General features: G+C 44.2%; 1 protein-coding gene across 6 annotated transcripts in view; it reads left to right on the forward strand.

The window, feature by feature from the left end:
* Window positions 1-24,986, forward strand: part of abcc3 (ATP-binding cassette, sub-family C (CFTR/MRP), member 3) — a 133,270-nt gene extending 108,284 nt beyond the window's left edge. For 3 of the 6 annotated variants that reach the window (XM_069929662.1, XM_069929663.1, XM_069929666.1), the window contains 8 exons: window positions 9,502-9,701; window positions 10,071-10,197; window positions 12,914-13,015; window positions 13,624-13,770; window positions 16,487-16,645; window positions 21,828-21,994; window positions 23,065-23,259; window positions 24,583-24,986. In XM_069929662.1, the coding sequence (XP_069785763.1) occupies window positions 9,502-9,701; window positions 10,071-10,197; window positions 12,914-13,015; window positions 13,624-13,770; window positions 16,487-16,645; window positions 21,828-21,994; window positions 23,065-23,259; window positions 24,583-24,691 (1,206 nt within the window). In that variant the 3' untranslated portion in view covers window positions 24,692-24,986. Of the gene's footprint in view, window positions 1-5,818; window positions 6,052-9,501; window positions 9,702-10,070; window positions 10,198-12,913; window positions 13,016-13,623; window positions 13,771-16,486; window positions 16,646-21,827; window positions 21,995-23,064; window positions 23,260-24,582 lie in introns of those variants that run through there. The other 3 variants (XR_011354807.1, XR_011354808.1, XM_069929664.1) reach the window with 3 other exon arrangements.

Consider the following 24,986-nt stretch of genomic DNA (forward strand, 5'->3'; position numbering starts at 1 on the left):
CCCTGGCGCAGGATGACCCATGCTGGCAGCCCCTGCCCTGACGTCCCGAAGGGAGAGCAGCCGGAGTGCACTCTGAGGCACATCTCCTGCAGCTGTCCCTTTCAGGTGGTCAATGCAGCGCTTTCAGGGCTGCCATCTGAACAACCATTCCACGTCTGCATCCGCTTCTGCAGGCACATTCTTGGCAGAGAATGCACCTGAAAGAGGCTTATGTTGACTACCTTGATTAATCCCTGCCTTTCCAAGTGTAGAGTGTTCCTGTCTGTCAGATTTTCTCCTCATAACTGGCCTGTCATTACCAGGTTCCCTTGAATAAAGGCACCACAATTGGACTTATCCAGCCACCTTTCGAGGTTCACTTGTGGCCAGTGAAGATTTATGTCTCTGTTGAGTCCCAACAATCTCCTCCCTTATCCTTCCAGAAGCTTTGAGGATTTAGTCACTTTCAAACCAGCTAAGAGATTCAACAACATTTTCCAGAAGTCACCATCCCACTTCCTGAATCTCCAAATGCCCTGTCCTTGTTATACACAGATTGCCCCTTTGGTCTTCATGGGCTCTGCCCTTTCTCCAGTCACCCTCTTGCTCTCTTTTATGTGTACTAGTGATATTTTGTGGCCCATCTTGACTCTTGTTTCTTTTGAAGCAGTCCCCACCCCTTCACATTCCACACTCCTGAAAGGCTTCCCTTTGTTTATAGTCTTGTGTTTACATTTTGTATCCAACCCTAGACATTCAGGCACCCTCGAAGTCCATACCTTTTGTTCTTTCCTGAACTCTTGCTGTTCCACCAGTCTAATTTAGACTGACTAGCAAATAGCCGCTCCCTGTTCATTTTTGGCAGAATTTTTCTTATGATGGTGAAATCGACTCTCTCTCAATTCAGGACCTCGTTTTCATTCAGTCTTTGAAACAAGTTTCTCACAGTAATGCTCCATCCACCAGCCCTCTGTTTCCTGAGGCAAGTCCAGCACTCCTCCAGTAGGACTGGGTACACTGGGTCCAAAAACTCTCCACCCCCTCTAACCATTCACGCCAAGGTGATCTCAGTTAATGCTGGGGACATTGAAATCACCTCATGCTTTATCCCTTTTGCTCTTTCACCTCTGCAATTTGCTCCTCTGTCTTCTAACTGGGGTGGGGGAGGGATGGCTTCTACCTATATTTTCCCACTTGAAGAGCCTCTGGCTAAACCACTTTATCATGTTCGCAGATCAGTTTTGCACCCAAGCTGTTGGACTTTTTTTTCCATGGGGTTTATTAACATTCTCACTGCATATTTATCAAGGACTTGCGCCAGATCTAATTTCCTGAGAGGGGAAATTAGTGTGTGATTTTTTTTTAATAGAATGGGGAATCCCTGAAACCAGGAGAGAAGTAAGTGAGGCTCTTGCTGCAATGTCCACCTTGGTAACGTGGCAAAGTGACTTGGTGCTCAGAAAGTTTGCACAGCTTGCTGCTGGTGGTATATGGGCTGTCCTCCAGCTGTCTGCTCTGATCCATTGCTCTCGTGGCAGTGAATAGCCAGGGAATTTGGTGTGTCATGCACTGCATTTGTGCTATTGTTGATGTGTCTTGGTGCAATACTGGCGGTTTATTTGTACAAATGAGACTGTAATTCTGCAACCTGCTTATAGCCTGCTGCTAGTGGCCGGCCCTGAGACTGGCCGGCCCTGGGGCTGGCCGGCCCTGGGGCTGGCCGGCCCTGGGGCTGGCCGCCTGAATGCGTTTAAGCTTCTGAGTGAGTGCAAAAAAGATCCATTTGGATGTTGCTGAGACTGGAGTCCTTGAGCCATAGGGAGAGATTGGGATCATTTTCCCGAAGGAAGCTGAGGGGTGACCTTAAAGGTGAACAAAACCTTAAGGGACATACATAAAGTGAAAGGTCAATCTTTTCCCCAAGGCAATGGAATCTAAAACTAGGCTTAAAGTGAGAAGGGATCTCGGGGGCAAGATTCTTTTTAAACCATAATGGATACATGGAATGAGCTGTCAGAGAAGTTGGAAAAGTTGTGTACAAACACCAAATCTCAAAGATATTTGGACTGATTCCAAAATAGGAAAGGTTAAGAGGGATGTCATTCAAATGAAGGCATTTGCCCTACTCAGGAAGGCACTTGGTTGCCAGGGATAAGATGGGCTATGTCTTGTTTCCAGGCAGTAAAACTCAATGACTCCTGGAAGGGAGTTTGGAGACTTTTCTCCCTGTCATATTCTTCATTAGTAATTTTTATGAGAGGACATTTGGAGATTCTCACAATTCTGGAATGGTCAAGTTTAATATTTACCTGATCAAGCCCAGAAGGTTTGTTGTTAGTAGTTTTAGTTTATTTTATTGTGAAAAATTCAACCCTTTTTTGTATGGAGACATCAGAACAGGATTTGGTCTGAAGACTCTTTTAAAGCTTTTGGATTTATGGCCTTTGGGACGTTGTGTGCAGGGAGGTTTTAAATTGAGGGAGATGTGTTCTAGAGAAGTAAAGGCAGAAAATGAGACTGGAAGCCCCTACCTCCAACCATTCTCTGGTCAGAGAGAGCCACCTGTCCATTCTCCCTAGGTGCATGGGAGAAGGGAGCTGTTGTCACCTGTTCCATTGGTTTGGGAGGCTCCCCACACCACAAGCATTCCAGTTTCATGTGCTGGCATTGGTGGCAGATTCGCAGACTGTATTCTTGTCAGGAGTGGAGTTACCAGTAAGCAATATTGTGTGTCTCTTAAACTTGCACAAGATCATTCATGGGAACTTGTTTCCACCTCAACAAAGAGAATAAAATCATGGGGCCAGTGCAGAGGCATGATACCAGGGCTTGAAGGTTCATCACATTGTATTTGGAAAGCTAAGGGATCTCCAACAGGGGAACTGACAAGTTTCACTGGGTTAGAGAGAGAAAAAGTGTTTTTGGAAGGGTTCAGAAATTTAAGACAGGTGCTAGTACGACATATCAGAATCTAGATGAGCTCTTAAATCATGGTATTGTGGAGTCAAATGGCATGGAAACAGGCTCTTTGGCACAATCTGTCCATGCTAATCAGGTTGCCTACTTGAGCTAGCCCTGACTACCTGAATTTGGCCCAGTTCCCTCAAAATCTCTCCTATTCATGTACTGTAGAACCCTAACCATGCTAACTAAATTGTCATCTGGCACCTATGGAGATTGTTGAATACTAGATAAGTGAATTTTCTGGTTGCTTGAGATTGCATGATTGGCACACTGAGGCATGCCAATTTATAACTTCTGTATTTCTTACCTATTTATTTTCCATGGTTTTTTTTTTTGCTAGTTGCTTGAATTTTGGATAATGGGTTTTACTGTACCTGACTAAATGTCTTCTAAACCTTGCAATTGTACCTCTTTTACTTCCTCTGGCAGTTCTTTCCAAATTCCCACCACCCTCTGTGGAAAAAGGTACCCTTGAATCCTTTTTAAATCCTGCCCCTCTCACTGCAAGTCTGTGTCCCGAGTTTTAGACCAACCATTCTCAACCTTATTTTTGGCTGTGGTCTCCTTAGAACTTTGCTCAAAGTTTATGGGCCCCCTTCCCTATGAATCAGTCAAATTTTGGTTTCTTCCATACTTTACTCCTATAGACAACATTAAAAAAACCATGAAAAATAATTGTTACATGAGATGAAAAGTAACTTTTACTTAAATGTGCTGTGGCCTCCTTTGAGAATGGCTGTTTCTGAATCTTTTCTGCACCTTTTTCCAATTTGTTGACCAATTTTCCATATCTGGGTGAGCAGAGCGACACATTACTCAAAGTGTGGTCTTCCCTACAGTTGCAACGTGACCTCCCTGCCCGTATGCTCAATGCCCTGACTGATGAAGGCTAGCGGGTCAAATGCCATCCTCAGCACCCTGTCCACCTGAGTTGCCACTTTCAAGGAGCTATGTACTGGTGCCCCTAGGTCTCTGTTCTACAACTTTCCCCAGGGCTCTTTCGTTATCTGTGTATGGTATGTTATAACTTGTTTTAACCTACCCAGGTTTCACACCTCGCACTTGTCAGAGTTAAATTCCATCTGCCACTCCATGCCCACTCTCCCAGATCATGTAGATCCTGTTGTAACCTTGGATCCCCTGCACTGTCACCATACCTCCAATGTTGGTGTCATCCACAAACTGACTAACCATGCTAACTAAATTGTCATCCAAATCATTAATACAGATGACATACTACAGTGGACCCGGTGTACATCCCTGATCCCTGCGCACACCCCTGATCGTGGGCTTCCAATCAGAGTAACACCCTTCCATTACAACCCTCTGTCTCCAATTGTCCACCTCACTTTGGATCCCATGTGATCTGACCTTCTGGACCAGCCTACCATGTAGGACCAAATCAGAGGTCTTGCTAAAGTCCACGAAGACGATGTGAACCATTCTTCTGTTCATCTCTTCACAAAAACCCAGTTAAATTGTGAAACCTGATTTCCCAAGCATACACCCACAATATCTGCCTAATTAGCCTTTAACTTTCTAAACATTGAGAGATCCTGCCCTCCCCAGTAACTTTCCCACAGCAAACAGTCAGTTCACCAGCCATAGTTCCTTGGGTCAGCCTTGTCCACCTTAAATAATGGCATAACATTTGGCACCCTCCAGTCTTCTAGCTTTTCTCCGGCCAATGATGAGACCAATGGTTCCTTCAGAGCTGGCGCAATTTCTTTCCTAGCTTTGCATAATGTCCTAGTATACACCAAGTCACATCCTGGGCATCAATGCACTGGAGACTACAGGTTGAGCTCTGATAAATGGGACTAAAATGTATGGGTTCCTGATGGTATGACAAACTGGCCTCCCTTTCCACTTACCTGTCATACTCTCCCTGGGCCAGACACAGTGAAGTTAACTCTCCGTCCTGTCACCCTCCTGGGGTGAGACACAGAATGAATCTCCCTCAACACTGTCTTGTCATACATTCCTGGGGTCAGACACAAGGTGAAGCTCCCTCTACACTGTCCCATCACACCCAGAGTCAGTCACAGAGTGAGGCTCCCTTCTCCCTTGTCCTGTCACACTCTCCCAGAGTCAAACACGGGGTGAAACTCTTTCACCGCTGGCCTATCGCACATTTGCAGGATGGTGAATAAGATGATTATTAATGATGGGATTGCAGAAAGCCCCAAGCAGTGTTGGATGGTGCAAGTGGAGACTTGGGAGAAGAGTCATGTCAAGTGATTGGAAACTGGATCAATGGTTGAGAGAAACACAAGGGCAGAAGGAGAGCTTATGCAGTTGTCATTGCCCCAGCCACATTTCTCTATCTGTGGACCTATTCCTTTTCCAGCCCTTCCAATTTGTCCTGTTCACTCTTTTAAGCTGCTGTTGAAGCTGTTTTTAGCAGCGCATCCCAGATCAGAGTTCGACATCACACATTGCAGGGACAAGCACAAGTTATACCACAGCAGTGTCAATCTTCTGAAAGCGTGCAAGGGTTTGTTGGATGCTTGTTCACAGCCTGCGATGGTAACTTAGGGCAGTAACACCCCATTCTCATCCAACAGGAATCCTATCCTACGACGTATCTCATCTGCTATTTGCAGTGTGCTGTATTCGTGCCTCTAGCCTCCTGCATGTTCACCTGCTTAACCAAACCTTCCGCTGTCCCATGCAGTACTTGGAGCTGATGCTAGTGGGACAAATCCTGAACCGTTTCTCACAGGACATGGAGACAATTGATGATCGGATTCCAGCGTGTGTGGAAGATTTGCTGCTCTGCTTCTTTGATGTGCTCTCCACCCTGCTGGCTTATTCAATCCCACTCAGCCTGCTACTGTCCCTTCCTGTTACTTGCCTCTACTTTTTTCTCTAGGTATTGGGGGAGCGTGAGAGAAGAGGGTCTGATAGGGATTTGCCAGTGAATCTATTGTAGCATATGCAGAATGGTGGAGAGATCCAAGGTCATTCATCACAAGCCAACACCCAAAAGGGAAGACACAGGCTGCCAACGGTCCATTGGCGTAGATTAGGAGAGGACTACCCATTGCTAACCACTTGGCCACAAGCCACAGCTCTGAGGCTGAGGCTCACAGATCAACACTCCGGGTGAGTTTTGAATCCATACTCCTGACACAGCTGCTTCCTCATCAAAGTCGCAAGGTGTGGAAACCACTTTTCCACACCACCAAAATGCTCCCCCCACCCCACTAATTCCACCTGCCTGTATTTGGCCCACATCTGCCTGAACCCATCCTATCCATGTATCCGTCCAATTTTTTTCTTAAACACTACAGTGTACTTGCTTGAACCACCTCTTCCAGTAGCCTTTTCCATACACTCACACCCTCTGTGTATAACAAAAATAAGTTATTCTGAGGTTCCTGTTAAATCGGTTTCCCTCACATTAAACTTGTGTCCTTTGGTTAACAATTCTCCTACTCTAGGCTAAACTCTTATGTTCACCCGAACTATTCCTCTCATGATTTTGTACACCTCCATGAGATCACCCCTCATCCTCTGGCACTCCAAGGAATAAAGCCCAACCTGCTCAACCTCTTCCTGGAGCTTAGGCCCCTGAATCCTGGCAACATCCTCACTCTCTAGCTTGACATCCTTCCTGCAGCATGGTGACCAAAATTGAAAGCCTGTACAATACTTCAAATGGTAACCCAACAAAGTACAACTGCAAATTCTAGTTTGCTGCCACATTATAGTGAGAAGGGGCCTTCCGTTAGCAAGTTGACTGTAACGTGCATATAAGGTTACAAAGTAGAAGAGGAAGAGCACCAAAGCAAGGGCATAGTCAGATCACTGTTGTGAGGTTCATTCACGGTTTAAAAAAATCTGATCTTTGGATAGGAATCAGAGAGGCCATGCCTGGTTCCCCCATTGGGGATTCTAAGACCAAATATCTTCAGTAAGTTTGTGAGTGTGGGCAGTTAGGCATATGGTGTGGCAAGGAGATGGTGAGCCACCAGCTGTGATAATTCTCCAAGGACACTAGATGGAAAGGCTGTTTTCTTATTTTCCTTCCCCACTCTGCTCTGCACAATAGTTTTTCTCCACTTCTGCTCCAACTACACTGTTCCAACTCGCTTCGAAGTCCTAGGGTCTCTGCCCTCACCGTCAGATGTAACAAGAGGAAGCTGTGGAGTCCACTCCCTCAAATGGTTGAACTGAGTACTGTTCCCTGGTATCTGAATAGTCAGGGTATCATAGATTATGGGGAGAAGGCAGGGGAGTAGGGCTGATTGGGAGAATGGATCAGCTCACGATGGAATGGCAGAGTGGATGCAATGGAATGAATGGCCTGCTCCTGTATATTATGGACTTTTGGATCTCTTTGGAACAAAGCCCCCAAATCGAGGGTCGAGTAGCAACTGTGAAGGGAAAGGGGTAGTTTGTGTTTTGGGTCGAGACCAGGCATCAAGGCACATCCCTTCCAACATCACACTCTATCCTCGTGCTCGCTGGGCCATGCCGTGGGGGGAGGGGGGGGGAAGTGGTATTCATCCCACTACCCAGGGTGGTGGAGATGGACAGTGCTCAGCCCCGGGGGGTGGGCGGAGTTGTGCTCAGCCCTAGTGGGACCAGGCCATGTCTCTGGTTTCAGTGACAGTGTAGCACAACCTGCTCTGCCTTTTACTGTTCTCACTCTTCTCATCGCTTACAGGAATCCTCTTGATTTGACCTGTGCTCTAGCTTGGGTTACTGTATGCACAAGGCCTCGCTCTTGGTACTTCTGCAACTCCTCTGCTGCCCTCTCTCTGTGAGTCAATTCCCTCTGGGAGAACTCTGGGCCATCTTGATAAAGGTATAGAGATGGCCGGTTTCAGCAACATCTTTGAGGGCCTTGACATTTGGATCCACTGTGTGTGGTACACAATCACTGTCCTGGCCAATTTTCTGCATTGTGTCCTGCCTTCCTCCTTGTGACTGTCTCTTTGCTGCATCTTTTTGCTGGTTCAATTAATGGGGCTACAGGTGAGTCCCACTGGTGCTTTGCAGCATTAAGGGAAGGATACTGCCTCCATGTTGGCATGTGTGATAAGGTGGGAGAGCCCAGCACTCCACCCCCCATCCCCCTGACTTCGCTCCTATGGGTGTCCCTAGCACAACCACCTTGCTCCTTTTGCGACCTTTTCTCAACCATACCTGCCAAATTTAAAGTTCAGATTTATTGTCAGAGTACATGCTCGGCATCATATACTATCCTGGCCTTCTTCCTGCAGGCAAGGCAGAATTTCTACTTATGAGTGGTGCAAAAAAATTGTACTGAAAAAAAGATACTTGTACAAAAGAGAGAAATTTAAACAAGAAGGCAGTGCAAATAAACATGCCTTTCTGACTATCAGGTTATCTCCCTGACCTTTTCTGGGCTCGTGGCATCTGCTGGCCAATTCTTGGGGGCCTCTCACTGACCCCTCTCTCTGGTCACTGAGTAACACATCTTGTACACTGGTCCTGAGCTGGGTTCTGGCCCAAACCTCAGTCTGTTAGGTACACTGTCATCATCTTCCTGCTCCATCTCTCTTGTCACTTTGACCATTCTCGCTACTCGTCCATTTATGGCCTCAAGCCCCCAGATTTAAAACCTCCAACAATGGGGACCATACCTTATGCTGCCTGCATTCTGTCATCTGGACTTCCATGAACTCCCCACCTGCACCTCTCTTAACCCTCTGGAACCTCTCTTGAGTGCCATGTTGGAGATTGGCCCCAACCTCCCTATGGTGCAGATAGTTCTTCATTCTTGCTGTTCTGGACAGAGGAGTAATAGTGCCCTGGCAGGCAGGTCCCTCTGCACCTTCACCAGAGACAGGTACAGCAGGAGGTTGGGTAAGTGATCAATATGTGGACCTTCATAGCAAGAGTAGAGATTTCTTCCTCCATTCTAGAGAGCCCTGTGAGGCCATACCTGGAAAACTGCAGGTCTGGCCACACTACCTAATAAAGAAATACTCATGATGAGAGAGTGCGGCAAAGACTTGCTACATTCCTGGACAGGCAGGTTTGACCTGAGGTAGAGTTTAACAGAATGGATCTGGTGTTTCGATGAAGGAATAGTGATCTCATTGAAATGTACAGAATTCTCACAAGTCTTGGTAAGACATATGTTTAATTGTGTAGAACCTGGGGTCACAGCCTCCAAATTAGGGCAGAGATGGAAAGAACTCACCCACTGACTGATGAATCCTCAGCATAATCTACATCAGGGCTGAGATTTAATCTCACTTGGTTAATTAAAGGTAGATTGTTTTGAGTGTTAGGAAATCAAGGGATATGGAATTATTGAAGGAGAGAGGTGCTGGGTCAGATGAATGATAATCTTCCTAATTGATAACAAGCTCCTGGAAAGTTGCCTTGACTGCAGCAGCTCCAGCTTTGCTCCTGCCCTCATTATCCTAGCCTATGAGCAGCTCCCTGACCCTCTCTCCAATGTTCTAGAGTGGACCAGATCTGGTTCCTGGCATTGATTAGAGTTAGATCTGCTGCATCTGTCCAGGTCCAGGGTTCAGTGCTGCTGGTGACCTTCTGTTTCTCCTCCGCTGGCAGCGTTTCTATGTAGCCACATCTCGGCAACTGAAGCGCCTGGAGTCGATCAGTCGCTCACCCGTCTACTCTCATTTCTCGGAGACCATCACTGGGTCAAGCGTGATCAGAGCCTACAATCGAGAGAAGAGCTTCATAGCCCTCAATGACATCAAAGTGGATGCCAACCAGAAGAGTCATTACCCGGGCATTGTTTCCAACAGGTGGGTCACGGGCAGTGCCGACGGTGACAGGAACAGGCTATTCTGCTCCTCTCCACCCCAATCATTCTTTCCCTCACGTCCCTACAGCTCCTCCACCCCATGAATCCGTCCTCTTCTTTCAGGTTGTAGAATGTCCCATGTTCCCAACCACCAAGTATCACTCCGATTCCAATCTCATTTGCTGGTGAACTCTGCCCACCTGTGGACTGTCTGATGGTGGAAGCGATCTGTCCTGATGTTGCGTCTTCTCAAAACCAACTACCAGACCCTTTTTCCTCAGCCTCCATTGAGGCAAGAGAGGGCATGGCTTTGATGGGGGGGGGGGGGTTGGAATTGGCACCCACTCTAACTCTGCTTCCTGTTCCTCAGGTGGTTGGGGATCCGGATTGAGTTTATTGGCAGTTGCATTGTCCTCTTTGCTGCACTGTTTGTTGTGATTGGCCGTAAACACCTCAATCCTGGGATCGTGGGTCTATCAGTATCCTATGCTCTGCAGGTAAGGACCTGTCATTTCTGACACACCCCTCCCCTTACATTCCACACTATCCCAAAAGCCCTTAAAGTCATCACACTGTAAGTATCAGAAATGTTGCACAGCAAAATCCCACAAACAGCAATGGGTTAGTGATGGAGTGCACAACCCTCTGTAAGCCAAGTAGGGACTGAATCTTTTGGGACTTTATTCCAGCGGTTCAAGGTTCCTTTTATTATCATATTGTAGCTTACGCGCTACACGAAGTGTAGAATAAGAACCACACACACACAATCGAGTCGAGGTTGAAGACTAATTTATTGCACTGCCAGCTCTGTTTATATTCACTCCCTGCCTCTGATGACAAGAGTAATGTCATTTGCAGCACCGGCCTCCGACTGGCTGGCATTCCTGCTGTTGCCCACTGTTTCCTGCCGTACATCAGCTTGCAGGATGATGGCTGTTGGTCCCTGCAGGCCCCTTGCGATTGCCAGCCATTTTGTGACCCAGATCGCAATTCAGTTGGTGGGCCGCTACACGACCTTGCCCCTGCCCCACCCACCAAGAACTGGCGATCAGAGTGCCAGCTGCTGCTTCGACTGGCTGGCTAATGTCTACATGGGCCAGTTTCCAGTGGTCAAGTGTGAAGGTTTCCTCTTTGCCAGCCATGTCTAATACACACGTCGACCCATTATGCCCGACAACTCTGCACGTCCTTTCGTATGGCTGTTGGAGGGATGCCCGGTGCGCTCCCCTTTGAACAAAAAACATATTCTCTGGTGTGCAAGTCCTTGGGGTCATAAGATTTGGGCCAAGAAATGTGTAAGAGTGCTGGAGAAACTGTTGGTAGGATGTGCACTATTATGAGGGTTGGGAGTGTTTAATAAGGGTCCCTTGTAGCATAGGGCCATGGCTGCATAGAGTCAAGCTGAGTGTGTGTATTTTGTTTCCATGGTTTTTTCCCCACGTTCGTTATTAATTGTCTGCTATTTCTTTCCCATGGCCGCTGTAAACTGTGCGCGCACGTGCTGCATCAATTACCATTTCCCACACTTGCCTTCTACAAATAAAATCCTTCCCTACCAAAACTGTATTCAGAGACCTTACCTTTGAGAGCTACCAAACCTGTTTTCTCACTCACAACAGGCCCTGTCTTCCAAGCCATCCATGTGCAGCAAATAGGTGGCGCACTCCTGCCATGATAGCCGAAAATGTGGGTTAGTAGCTCTTGGAGGCTGCCATAGGAAATCGACGGCCCTCGATGCCATATCCTGGTTGAGTGAGCTCACTATGTAGTGGTGGCGAGTGTCGGGATGACAATCTGTCGAAGGTGGAACTGGGCCTCGGCCTGTTTAAACCACACGTGTGGCTGCAATGCCCAGAACATTGGCACTTTTAGCAAGACCGCGTGGAGAGCTGCTTGCTCCATCATCTTCAGGTCCACCTGATGGTTGGAACGGCTGGGGCCACCAATGTAGCGTGCACGCTACGCAAAGTGTGGAGTAAGAATGACGCGCACACGCAAGTCGAGGTTGAAGACTGATTTATTGCACTGCCAGCTCTGTTTATACTCACTTACTGCCTCTGACGACAGGAATGATGTAATCACAGTGCTGGCCTCCGACTAGCCGGCGTTCCCGCTGTTTCCCGCCATGGGGGAGGGCACACAGGACAACAGCCATTGGTCCCTGGGGGCCCTCGTGATTTCTGTTTTTGCCGGCCATTTTGAGAGCCGGATCACAACTTGGTTTGTGGGCCGCTACAATGTAATAATACATAACAATGTAATACATGTGATATACCTCAACTTTTGTCTGCTTTTCCCAGCTCCCCTAACAAAAGGAGAAACGTAAGCAAAAAATATTCTCTTCAGAGACACTGAGTATTCACAGATTCACCTCCAGTTCTCCTGCAGCTGCACAATCCATTGGCGACCTGAGCTCCAGATCCAAACCTCAGGCACTATCAGGAAGCCTTCAGCATCCAATGTCCTTTGGGAACCCCTTTTCTTCCTTCAGCACCCTCTCGAATCTCAGTTCCGATACCTGGTTTCTATTAGCCAGTCTTCATCCCTCCACAGCCCATACAGGTCTCCTGATTGCACTACCAATAGCCGCCACAGCCTGTGTGGGTACTTCAGCTGTTGAACCCTATGCTGATCCACTGCCATGGTCACCTTCCTTGTAGGGTCATCTCCTCTGCTTCTTCTCAATGGGGGGTGTTCCCCCATTTCTGGTGCCCTGCGCTGGACTGTGCTCCCTTGGAGTCTACAACCATTGATGCTACCCTGTCCGGCACAGGTGCCACCATCTTGGACACGGACATGAGACATCCATGGTTGCATGATTTTAAAATAAAACACTGTTGGCTCCTTTAAAGCCTGTTTGGAGCCTTCAGTAACAGAACCAGGCAGAAGGATCCTGTGGGATAGTGCTGCGTATTTCCTCCCTTTTCTCCCGGGTCTGGACCAGTGGCAGCGCTGCCATTTATTTTTAGTTGCCGGTCATCCTTTCCTGTAGGTGTCCTTGGGGTTGGGGGTGGGGGTGATGGGTGCGCAGCGGCAGTAGATGTAAACTGGCCCAGTGAGACTAATCGCCTTTCCTCAGTGGCAGGCTGCTTCAGTCCCATTTGGTTGTTGAGGTGAGAGGAGAAATGATGGGGTAGTTGGCAAGGGTTTTTTTTTTTTGGTGGGGGGGCTTTGAAAGGGGAAGTTAAGCTGAAGGTTCTGTTCAATCACCAGGTCACCATGGCATTGAACTGGATGGTGAGGATGACCTCTGACCTGGAATCCAACATCGTGGCTGTGGAAAGAGTGAAGGAGTACTCTGAGACAACAACAGAGGTATGTGACCTCCCGGCCTCAGTTTGGGTGGATGCAATGTCCACCCATTAGTCAGTGTGGGCTCCTGGGTGGTGAGTCACCTGGACTAGTTGAGTGTTCTGCCACACTTATTGAAGGTGGTGGCAGGGACTTCTTCCCTGTCCAGGACAGACTCTGTACTCCAAGTTGCAGAGGTGGACCACTCTTCCCCCCTCCCCCCTCCCCCCATCTGTCTTTTGAAGCTAAGTAATTGAAAGGATGGGATAATTAATAAAGCAGTGAATGTAGTTAGACTCAGGTCACTGCCCTAAATAATTCCTGTATTGAGGTCCTTGGGCTGGTATGATGGACATTGACAACACCCATCTTCCTTTCTGTGTGCTTTGACTCCAACTGGAGCATTCCTCTCATTCCCACAGCGCTGAGTTTTAGCTCCATCAAACAGGACCTTGAAGTCCAGCATCTTGCCCGAGAACAGCTCTGGGGAAGAGGTATTTGGTTACTCGCCTCCAAAGGCACTAATGGGGAGTCAGAATGCCCTGATGGGAGGTATCTGGGGAAGTATACGTGTACGGAAACTACTGGATGGTGTGAGTCCAACGTGAACTCTGACCCTTTGTTTATTACAGGCCCCCTGGGTGATTGAGGCCAATCGGCCAGGGAAGTCCTGGCCAGAGGCTGGGAACGTCAAGTTCAATGGATACAGTGTGCGGTACCGAGAGGGTCTGGACTTGGTGCTGAAAGATCTGAATCTGAGTATCAGGGGCGGAGAAAAGGTTTGTGCAGTGCAGCAGGCCGCTTCCCTGTCCAGTACAGAACATGAGCACCAAGGGTTCTCTCACAAGCAGCAAAGCTGGGCCATTTTTCCCCCAACCACCCTCTCCTCAGCAGCTCCTCCACTCCTCTGTTTCTCCAGCTTCCTCAACCACTCCCTCAGGAGTGAGTCCCACTTTTCCACATTCTTATCCTGAATGACTGGATTTAGCAGATTTCTACATTCAGCCCATTTCTCTGCAGCTTTCTGCTACTCAGACTTGCCCTTCCTGGACATGGCAGCTCAGTTCTGCCTGTTCCAGGATGTCAGCATTTATGGTTGAAGTAATGTGTCCAAGGTGTAGCTGAGACACTGAGGAAAGGACAGTTAGCTCCGTGACTGCAAGCTCAGTGGAAGGCATTTCAACAAGAGCATTTAATCTGGAACTGGTTAATTATTCGGGAGAGAAAATGAGCAGAGCATTGGAATTAGTTAAAGAATTTTTCACAGAGCCAGCAGCAGAATGGGCTGAATGAGCTTGGGTCAGGGAGAATTGAGCTGGTGTAGGTTCTTCACTGCAGTTGGTTCCTCATTGCAGTTGCCAAGCAGCCCCAGAAGGCAATGTCACAGGTGTCAGTGAAAAGGACTCAGCCACTAGAGGCGGGAGATCCTCGTCGAGGATTCCTCCAGCATAGAAGCAAGGGTTTTCAACCCATCTCATCCATGCCAGCTGGGCTTTCTAACTGAGCGAGTTAAATTTGCACAAGTTTGGCCCATTTTCTCCAAACCTTCCCTCTCCATGCACCTATGTAAATGTGATTGTAATTGGGCTGCTTCCTGGGGGAGCTCATTCCACGGACCGACCCTCTACCATGTGTGAAAGTTGCCTCCCCCTGCTCCCTTTTAAATCTTTCCCCTCCCACCCTGTGGTGATATGTAATGACACCAGGGGTTATCGCAGTGACCTTGTACAGAAAGCAGTCCAGAGCTACAGTCCAGCCTTCCAGGTTTGTCTTGCAGAGAGACAAGACCTCTTAGTGTATATATTAGTTTATTAAAGCTGTCTTATACTCTCACTGCTGTTGCGGTTATTGTCAGTACACACCCCAAATCTATACCCCGAGTTCTGAACTCCCCCACCCAGAGGGGAAAAGAGCATTCACTTTCTCTGTGCCCCTCATGATTTTATAAACCTCTATTATAAGTTCACCCCTCGGCCTCCTACATCCAAGGAAAACTCCTAATTCAATCAGCCAGTTACAAATTTTTTTTGCACCCTTTCCTGCTGAATTATATGCTTCCTTTATCTGGGCAACCAGAGCCACGAATAACACTCCGTGTGGTCTCACCAATGTCTTGTACCAGGGCCAGGTTAATGTAACAGCGAAAATAGCGTATGCTACGGTCCCCGGATTTTCAATGGCCCCCGTGTTTATGTACCATGAATCATGATAATGGGCTAAAATCACTAACCTTAAAGGGGGGAGCGACACTGTCCTCCCCTCACTCCTAGCCCCGGCTGATTCGTTGCCGCCCCTCCGCCCATCTAACTCCTGATGCGGCAGCAGAGGTCCAGTGCTGGTGTACTTCACCGGAAGGGTGCAGTGCTGGTGTACTTCACCGGAAGGGTCCAGTGCTCGTGTACTTCACCAGAGCGCTGCTCTGGCAACTGATCAGGCCACTTCGGGCCGCCTTGGCAATTCACGGCATCGGCTCAATGTGGAATAATGACCGCCTTCGTTACCCCCATGAAGCTGGAACTGCTCTGCCAGTGCCAGGTAAGTGCAGAGCAGTTCCAGCTGTGTGGGGGATTATGGGTAACAAAGACAACCATTGGTCCCGCATTGAACCAGCCGCTGCTGTAAGTTTTGTTTTAAGAAAATGTGTAAGTAAATTTTAACTGGGGGGGGGGGGGGGGGGGAGGTGCAATTTCAGTGCTTACCATAGGCGCTGCTAGTATCATTTTGTTAAGAATAAAGACTATTTCAAACTTCATAATGGACATGCAGGGCCAGCGTCAGAAACTTTCGAGTGGGGGGGGGCACACTAGTCACACTTCCCCCTCATTACACATGTGCCAGCCAGCACTTTCCAACTGGCACTATTTAGGACCACACACGTGCCAGCCGGCACAATTTGGGGCTCCTTTAAAGTAAATGCTACAGCCCCTGCAATACCTTAATCTGACACTGTCTTATGCAGTTGTAACCTGCTGTCCCCGACTAATGTAGGCAACTGTCCCAGTACCTTCTTCACCACCCTGAATCTTGGAATTCAGGATGGGTTGTGTTGTCTTTAACACGTGAGACGATGGCATTTGCTGGTTGTTTGTAATTAAAGCACAATTCTGGAGAAACTTAGCAGATCAAGCAGTATACTTTATATAGCAAAGATAATAATACAAAACCAACATTTTGGGTTTGAGCCCTTTCTCAAGGCATGGAAAAATGGCGGTACCTCCATCAATGCCAGCGCCTCTTGGCTTAAGAAGAATTGATATCCATCAGCTAGTTGGCTTTTGAAGCCTAACACTAAGCATAAATAACAAAGATAAAGATACATAACCAATGTTCTGGAACTGAGCCCTTCATCAAGGTATGAGCAGAATATAGGCAGGCACCTGAACAAAATGTGGTGTGGGGAGGGGGCAGGGGAGGAGCACAGTCACTCAGCCAGGTGGTAATAGGTGGGTGGTTGACCATTGGTTGGGAACAGATGGTGAGTGTTGTATGCTGCAGGTTGGCATCGTTGGACGGACAGGTGCGGGCAAGTCCTCGATGACTCTCTGCCTCTTCAGAATCCTGGAGGCATCCAAAGGAGAGATCACCATCGATGGAGTGAAGATCGCAGACATCGGACTACACGACCTCCGCTCAAAGCTCACCATCATTCCCCAGGTAAGCAGTCGTGCTCCCACTGTAAATCCCTGGTCCCCTGCCATCATTGCCTCCTGAATTCCCTTCTGTCACTGTGCACAGCAAGCTCTCACATTATGACGGGTCATTTGGTTTATGGGAAACATTGGCCTGCATCCTGGGAGAACTGTATCCTTCACAACCCACCCCTTGTCATTGCTCTGCCCCTTACTATTCAACCCCTGGGATGTGGGAAGCAGCAGTAGGATGGTGCCCTTTGCTTGTGTTGTTTTTTTAAAAAAAAATTTATTTTTCACACTATAAACCATATTGACCAAGATACATACAGACATTTTTCTTCTTAAAGATATACAGTGTTGTTTTTTTCCCCCCTCCCTTCCCTCCCTCCCTCACCCCCTTCCCCATTTATTTGAAGTTCAATCTATAAGATACATTAAACCCATTAAACAATGTTGACACTTAATAAAAATAAACAAGAAATTTTACTGAGTCAGTTCTTTTCATTATCTTCTCCTTCTGTCATTTTAGGTGGTGGAAGTCCATGGTAGGATTTCTCTATTGTATTTCATGTATGGCTCCCATATTTGTTCGAATATTGTAATGTTATTTCTTAAATTATATGTTATTTTTTCTAATGGAATACATTTATTCATTTCTATGTACCATTGTTGTATTCTCGTTGTCTTCTAATTTCCAGGTTTTTTTTTGAAGACTTTATTTAAAATTTTATAACATGAATACAATAGAGAATTACATTTAAAGAAAAATAAAAAAAATTAAAATGTTATGATTACAATATTACATCAGAAAACTACACAAAATAACCCCCCCCCTGTTAATTGTAACACAATATTAGTAATCTAACTTAAAATTAGTCCAGCCCTCCCCCCCCAAAATAAAGAGTGAAGAGTTAATAAAATTAACAATATTATATATGGAAAAAAAATACCCACTTACAAAAAAAGAGATAAAACTTAACCTTAAAAAAAATTCTAACAACAAAAAAAATTTTTATCAATACTAAAATATCACTCTTAAACATATATTTAAATCAAACTTAAATGCATAGAATTAGCAAACAGAGTCCACTTTAAATTATAAAAAGACATCCTATCCTGAATTGAAAAAGATATCCTTTCCATAGTCAAACAAAATTTCATCTCCAAATACCACTTATCTAAAGTTAATATATTTTTATCTTTCCAAGTAAGTGCTATACATTTCTTAGCCACGACTAAAGCTAAATAGATAAAGGAAATCTGATAATCCTCTAAACCTAAATCAATTAATGATTGCATGTTCCCTAATAAAAATATATTGGGATCTAATACAAGATGGATATTATATAAACTGTTAAAAATAGATTGAATACCTTTCCAAAACTGTTGCAATCGATCACAAAGCCAAACAGTATGCAAAAAAGTATTGGCCTTCTGATCACATCGAAAACAAGAATCCAACTTACTAAGACCAATTTTTTAATATTTCTCCGGCGTTAAATATAACTGATGAATAAAATTATAATTAATCATCACTAGTCTAGCGTTAATTAATTTCCGAATACTATTCTGACAAATTTCCAACCAAGCTTATTCAGCTATTTTATGTCCTAAATCTTTTTCCCATTTCAACTTATCTTTATCCCAGTCTTTTTTACAATCAATTTCTTGTAAAATACAATACAAATCAGATATATATCCCTTTTTTGGTATTGAAAGTACATATTCTTCAAAACTAGATTCAGGTAATAAAATCATATGTCAACCACATAACTGTTTTACAAAAGATCTTAATTGATATATACAAATATAGAATTTCCACTAATATCATATTTCCTTTGTAATTCGTCAAAGGAACAAAAACAACCCTCAGAAAAACAATCAGATAAATTTTTTATTCCCTTCTTTTCCCATTGTTTCAAAGTGGCATTGGAGACCGTAAAAGGAACAAGTTGATTATTATATAATGGCAATCTTCCAGAATATATATTTTTAAGTCCCAATTTTTTAAGTTTACTTGTCCATAAATTCAATAAATGTTTCAATATTGGCACATCGTAAGTTCGTAGTAAATTTTTATTCCATTGAAACAAAAACTCATGAGGAAATTTTTATAAAATAACCGCCATTTCTATCTTTACCCAACTAGGTGGGTCGTCCATATTCATTAATGCACTAAGAAATTTAAATTGAGCTGCTTCGTAATAATGCTGAAAATTCGGTAATCTTAAACCTCCAAACTGAAAATCCCACATCAATTTTCTCATTGCTACTCTCGGAAATTTTCCCTTCCATAAGAATTCTCTAATCGCTTTATATTAAGTCCTTAAAAAATCTTTTTTTTTAAAATAAGAAATTGATTGAAACATATATTGTATTCTAGGAAAAATATTCATTTTTATGGTATTAATCCTCCCTAGTAAACCCAAAGGTAGATCCCTCCACCTAATCAAATCTAATTTAATCCTTTTTATTAAAGGAAGATAATTAATTAAGTATAATTCTTGAAATTTCGTATTAACATTAATTCCTAAATATTTAATTTGTGTAGTCCACTTCAAATTTGTAATATTTTTATACACTAAATAATCATCTTTACAAATTGGCAAAATTTCACTTTTAGCCCAATTTACTTTATAACCAGATAATTGGCCATAAATTTCTAAACATTCTTGAACTGCAGGTAAAGAAGTATCCGGATCCACCAAATATAATAAAACATCATCAGCAAATAAATTAATCTTATATTCCTCATTCAGAACTCTCATACCTTTAACATTTTCATTTTGACGTATTTAATTGTGCTAAAGGTTCAATAACTATAGCAAATAAAGCAGGTGACAACGGACATCCTTGTCTAGTAGATTTTGTCAAACTAAAAGATTCTGAAATTTGGCCATTAACAGCAATTCTAGCCTTCAGGCTATTATATAAAGCCTTTATCAATCCAATAAATGAAGAACCAAAACTAAATTTCTCAAGTACTTTGAACAGAAACTTCCATTCCACTCTATCAAAAGCCTTTTCTGCATCCAATGAAACCACTATTGGATGATTCAACTGAAATTTAGATTTATTTATCAAGGTTATTAACCATAAAATATTATCTGACGCATACCTTATAATACTTTTCAATTACCTGAGTCTTGTTCTAATGCAATAATTACGGTTATACCAAAAAAAGATAAAGACCCTTTACAGGTTTCTTCTTATAGACCAATATCGTTGTTAAATGTAGATTATAAAATTGTAGCTAAAATTATGGCTAATAGATTAGCTTAATATCTGCCTAAAATTATACATGGTGATCAAATGGGATTTCTAATTTCCAGGTTGACATAATACAATTTTTTGCTACAGCTAGGGCTATCATAACAAATCTTTTTTGTGCTCCACCCAAATCGAGTCCAAATTCTTTGTTTCTTATATTACTTAGGAGGAAGATCTCTGGTTTTTTTGGTATATTGCTTTTTCTGATTTTATTTAATATCTGGTTTGGATCTTCCCAAAATTTTCCACTTTCTCACATGTCCAAATTGCATGAATTGTTGTTCCCATTTCCTTTTTACAGCGAAAACATCTGTCTGATACTGTTGGGTCCCATTTATTTAACTTTTGAGGTGTGATGTATAGCCTGTGTATCCAGTTATATTGTATCATGTGTAACCTCGTGTTTATTGTATTTCTCATAGTTCCGGAGCATAGCTTCTCCCATGTTTCATTCTTTATCTTTATGTTTAGATCTTGTTCCCATTTTTGTTTAGGTTTACCGTTTGTTTACTCGTTCTCCTTTTCTTGCAGTTTGATGTACATGTTACAAATTTTTTAATTATCTTTGTGTCTGTAATCACATGTTCAAAATTGCTTCCTTCTGGTAACCTCAGACTGTTTCCCAATTTGTCCTTCAAGTAGGTTTTCAGTTGGTAGTATGCAAACATTGTATCGTGAGTTATATTATATTTATCCTTCATTTGTTCAAAGGATAATAACTTATTTCCCGAAAAACAATTTTCTATTCTTTTGATCCCTTTTCTCTCCCATTCTCTAAAGGAAAGGTTATCTAATGTGAAAGGGATTAGTTGATTTTGCGTCAATATTAGTTTAGGTAGTTGGTAATTTGTTTTATTCCTTTCTACATGAATCTTCTTCCAAATGTTGAGCAGATGATGCAATACTGGTGAATTCCTACGTTGCACCAATTTTTCATCCCATTTATATAGTATATGTTCAGGTATCTTCTCCCCTATTTTATCTAGTTCTAAACTGGTCCAATCTGGTTTTTCCCTTGTTTGGTAAAAATCTGATAGGTATCTTAATTGTGCGGCTCTATAATAATTTTTAAAGTTTGGCAGTTGTAAGCCTCCTTGTTTATACAAAGGAAAGTCCCCTTTTGGAAGACGGCTTGGTCAACCCCCTTGTGATTTATGCAAGAGGAGAAGACTGGCTGTTTAATGTTTCACTTGGAATAAGTGAAACAAAAAGGAACTCTGGTGACCTAAAAGAAAGAGGTTATCATCTGGAGAACCCTGAAGGGGCAAGTTTCTTTGGCAAGACACTGAACTGGTTGATGGAAGTAAATGTACAACAAATCTCTCTCTGAAAACCAACAAGAACCTTTCTGAGCAGTAACCATTTACCTTTTAAGCACCAAAGCCTGGTGAACTTAATAAATGTTAAATTCTGTGCACAGTATAAGAATTGCCTGCAACCAGTGAACTAGAGGAATGAGAAGTGAGTTTGGACTGTGAACCAAAGAACTTTTCTGAACTTACACACACATTACATACACATGTGCTTAGAATTAGAAGGGGGGTTAAGTAAGTCAATAAAGATAAGTTAAAGTTTGATTGTGCTTTCATGTTTAAAGATAATTAAGAGCAACTTTTGTTTAACCATTTGTCTTGGTGCATATCTATTGCTGCTGGGTTTTGGGGTCCTCTGAGCTTATAACACTTGGCTCCATGGTTTGACTCATGAGCAGCAGACCCACCCTCTCCCACAGCACAAGAATAGGGGAGGGAGTGTTGCCTCCCATCTGCAGATTGGCAGTAAATCAGTAGTCAATATCTTCTCAATGTCTAACTGGACAGAGGTGAAGTTGTGGAATATCACACTACAGTCAAGAGACCTTGGGCAGCTCAATCCAATCTGCACTTTGGGGGTGGTTGGCTGCATAACAGACACATTCTGATTTCTCCCTCAAGGACCCCGTGCTGTTTTCTGGCACCTTGAGAATGAACCTGGATCCTTTTGATCACTATTCAGATGAGGAAGTGTGGAGTGTGCTGGAACTGTCTCACCTCAAACAATATGTCCTCAGTCTATCGGCTGGGCTGCACCATGAGTGTTCGGAAGGAGGGGAAAACCTCAGGTAATTCTGACTGCAAGGTCTGAGGGAAAGGAAGGAGCTTGTTATCTGGCAGTTCCCATGGTATTTCTGCTTGCTCTCTATCCATTTACATGGATATGAAAAGTTTAGAAGGAGGCAAATGTGCAAGCTCAGGGGGCAAGGATAAATTGGGCAAAAGGGTGAATTTCCATGCTGTGTACCAATCAACAAATGGGTTTCATAAGTAGGTGGAGGACAGTGGAAGGACCTCAACCTGGGCCATCTCTTTTCCAGGTTGGCACTGCCACAGAGCCAAGATCCCTGCAGTCAGGTAGCCTTCCTTGAGTAGGAAAGAATCCAGCAAGGATTCTGCAGGATTATGGGAAACTATCCACTTTGCTTCATTTTCTGGTGAGAGGCTATTGAGTTGCAGAGAGACTTTGGCATCTTGCCCATGACTCAGACATACAGGGGCTCTGCATGTAATTAGAAAGGTGAAAATTATCACTGTTTATTGTGGGGGGGGGGGGTTGTAAACAGGTTTTCCTTCACTTCTAATGTCATGAGACCACATTTGGAGAATTGTGTGCAGTATTAGTTTCTAAGAAAGGATGTTAATGCATTGGAAGTGATTTGCCAGACTGATACCTGGAACAAGGCTTGTATGTACTGGAGTTTGGAAACGTGGGCACTTGCCTGAAACATACACATTCTTCAGTGGTTCCATTGCCTCTTGCAGAAGAATCAGGAGGGGTCATGCCACAGTGTGGAGGACATGTAGTCTCTGAAGATTTTTATCAGAAGTAGACAGATTATTAATAAGCAGAGAAAGGAAGGAGAGTAGAATTCAGGTTTCGGAGCAACCACGATCTGCTGAAATGATCGACTAGGCTCTGTGACTAGTTAGCTCCTCATTCCAACATATCTAATGTGGATCCATTTGTCTGAGAACTGAGGGGCATTTTTTTAAACAAGTAGTTAGTGAATTTGCTGGGTGGGTTCAGATTTGTGGCTTAGTACTCTGGACTGCAGTGGATGTGGGTAGATGCCCACAGCACAAGCATCCCTTTTCCACTGTTGACAATTAAAACCTCTCCCTACTCCTGTTGCAGTGTGGGACAAAGGCAGCTTGTGTGCCTCGCTAGAGCTCTCCTAAGGAAGACGAGGATCTTGATTCTCGATGAGGCCACTGCTGCTATAGACCTGGAGACTGACGACCTGATTCAGTCTACCATCAGGACCCAGTTTGACAACTGTACAGTCCTCACCATCGCACATCGTCTGAACACAATTCTGGACTATGACAGGTACAGAGATTCCATCCTGCACTCTTTCATTAGGGTGGGAGGAGAAGAGATGGAACATCGTTCAGTGGTAAGAGTAAAACATGAAATTCTGTACACACTGTGATCGAAGTAAAAACACGACGCTGGAGAAACTCAGCAGGTCAAACAGTGGACTTTATATAAGAAAGATAAAGGTATATAATCAACATTTTGGACTTGAGCCCTTCATCAAGGTACAGAACGTTTTCCCACATCCGAAAAGTTTGGGACCGAATGTTTTTTTGGCTCATGGGGTTTTTCAGTTAATGGTTTTAAGCAGCTGTCCCAGCAGTTAAGCAACAGCAAAACACAATGGAAGGCTTTTCAAGTATGAAATAATGTTGTTTAATTCTTACCAAAAAACGTGATCTCTGCTTACAAAATAAGACACCTCCCTGCCACTGCCACCAATCCCTGACACCTCACCTCTGAGCGCCGACATCCAGGTGTTCAGCGTCTGTCTTCCTGGCTGTTTCTGAGTTCTGATATTACCAAATTGGCATCAACAGAACATCAGAGCCACACATGGGCAAGTCGGGTGCTAAATTTTTTTCAACATGTGCCATCACGTCGGCACTGAAAGAAGTTTGAATAGAACTTTTCAAGTCACGGAATTTCGGATAGGGGGAACAAACTCATACGTTTTGCTCATACCTTGATGAAGGGTTCAAGCCTTTAAAAAAAAATTTAGGCTTATAACATGGCAACAGGCCATTTCAGCCTACAAGTCCATGCCACCCAATTAAACTACAGCCCCCAGTACATTTCGAACGGTGGGAGGAAGCCCCCAGGGAAAACCGACGCAGACATTGGGAGAGTGTGAGATTCGAATCCTGATTGCTGGCACTGTAAAGGCATTGCACTAACCACTACACTAACCGTGCCGCCCCATGCTTAGTGTTGGGCAAGTCTGGGAAGATTCAAAAGCAAATAGCTGATGGATAACAATTCTTCCTGAACCTAAAGGTGCTGGTTCTGATAGAGATATCAACATATTGCTCATTACCTTGATGAAGGGCTTAAGACCGAAATGTTGGTTGTGTGTCTTTATCTTCATTAATGTACTGACCTGCTGAGTATTTACAGAATTGTGTTTTAACATCCTTCTGGGATAAACCTCAGGGCAGACTGAGACCATATTCTAGAATTTCAATTAGGATGCTCATTTAGAACAGCTTCTTCCCTTGGAATCTCCTTGTTGCCAACAAAAGGGTTCCCCTTGCTCTGAAGCACGGCTGGAGACCCTGAGGGGAGATGCACCTCATCCTTCACTGTGTTAACTTGCCTTTTTCTCCTCTTGGGCAGAGTGCTGGTGCTGGACAAAGGGAGCATTGCAGAGTTTGATTCCCCAAGCAACCTCATGGCCCAGAAAGGAATTTTCTACAACATGGCCAAGGATGCTGGACTGACGTAAGCAAAGCCCTGGGAGCCCACCACAAAGCAAGGCCAATTTAGGTTGTGCCTGTTCAAGGTCTGGATCAGAACCTTTAGACTTGCTGCTCAGGATGGAGTATGTTTCCACCATTCTACAGCAAAACAGATAAAAGAACAGGTTTTGCAGAGAAAAAAAAATCACTCTGCAGCATTTTCTATTTTTATACTTAATGATAAGCATTTATTTTGAATTCTTTGTGATTATTGTGAATGGTGACTGGCAATACAATTCATACAAGCAGCAAGTAGTTGAAATAAAATGATTTTTTGCTAAA

This window comes from Narcine bancroftii, chromosome 3, assembly GCF_036971445.1.
Source record: "Narcine bancroftii isolate sNarBan1 chromosome 3, sNarBan1.hap1, whole genome shotgun sequence".
Classification (NCBI taxonomy): domain Eukaryota; kingdom Metazoa; phylum Chordata; class Chondrichthyes; order Torpediniformes; family Narcinidae; genus Narcine; species Narcine bancroftii.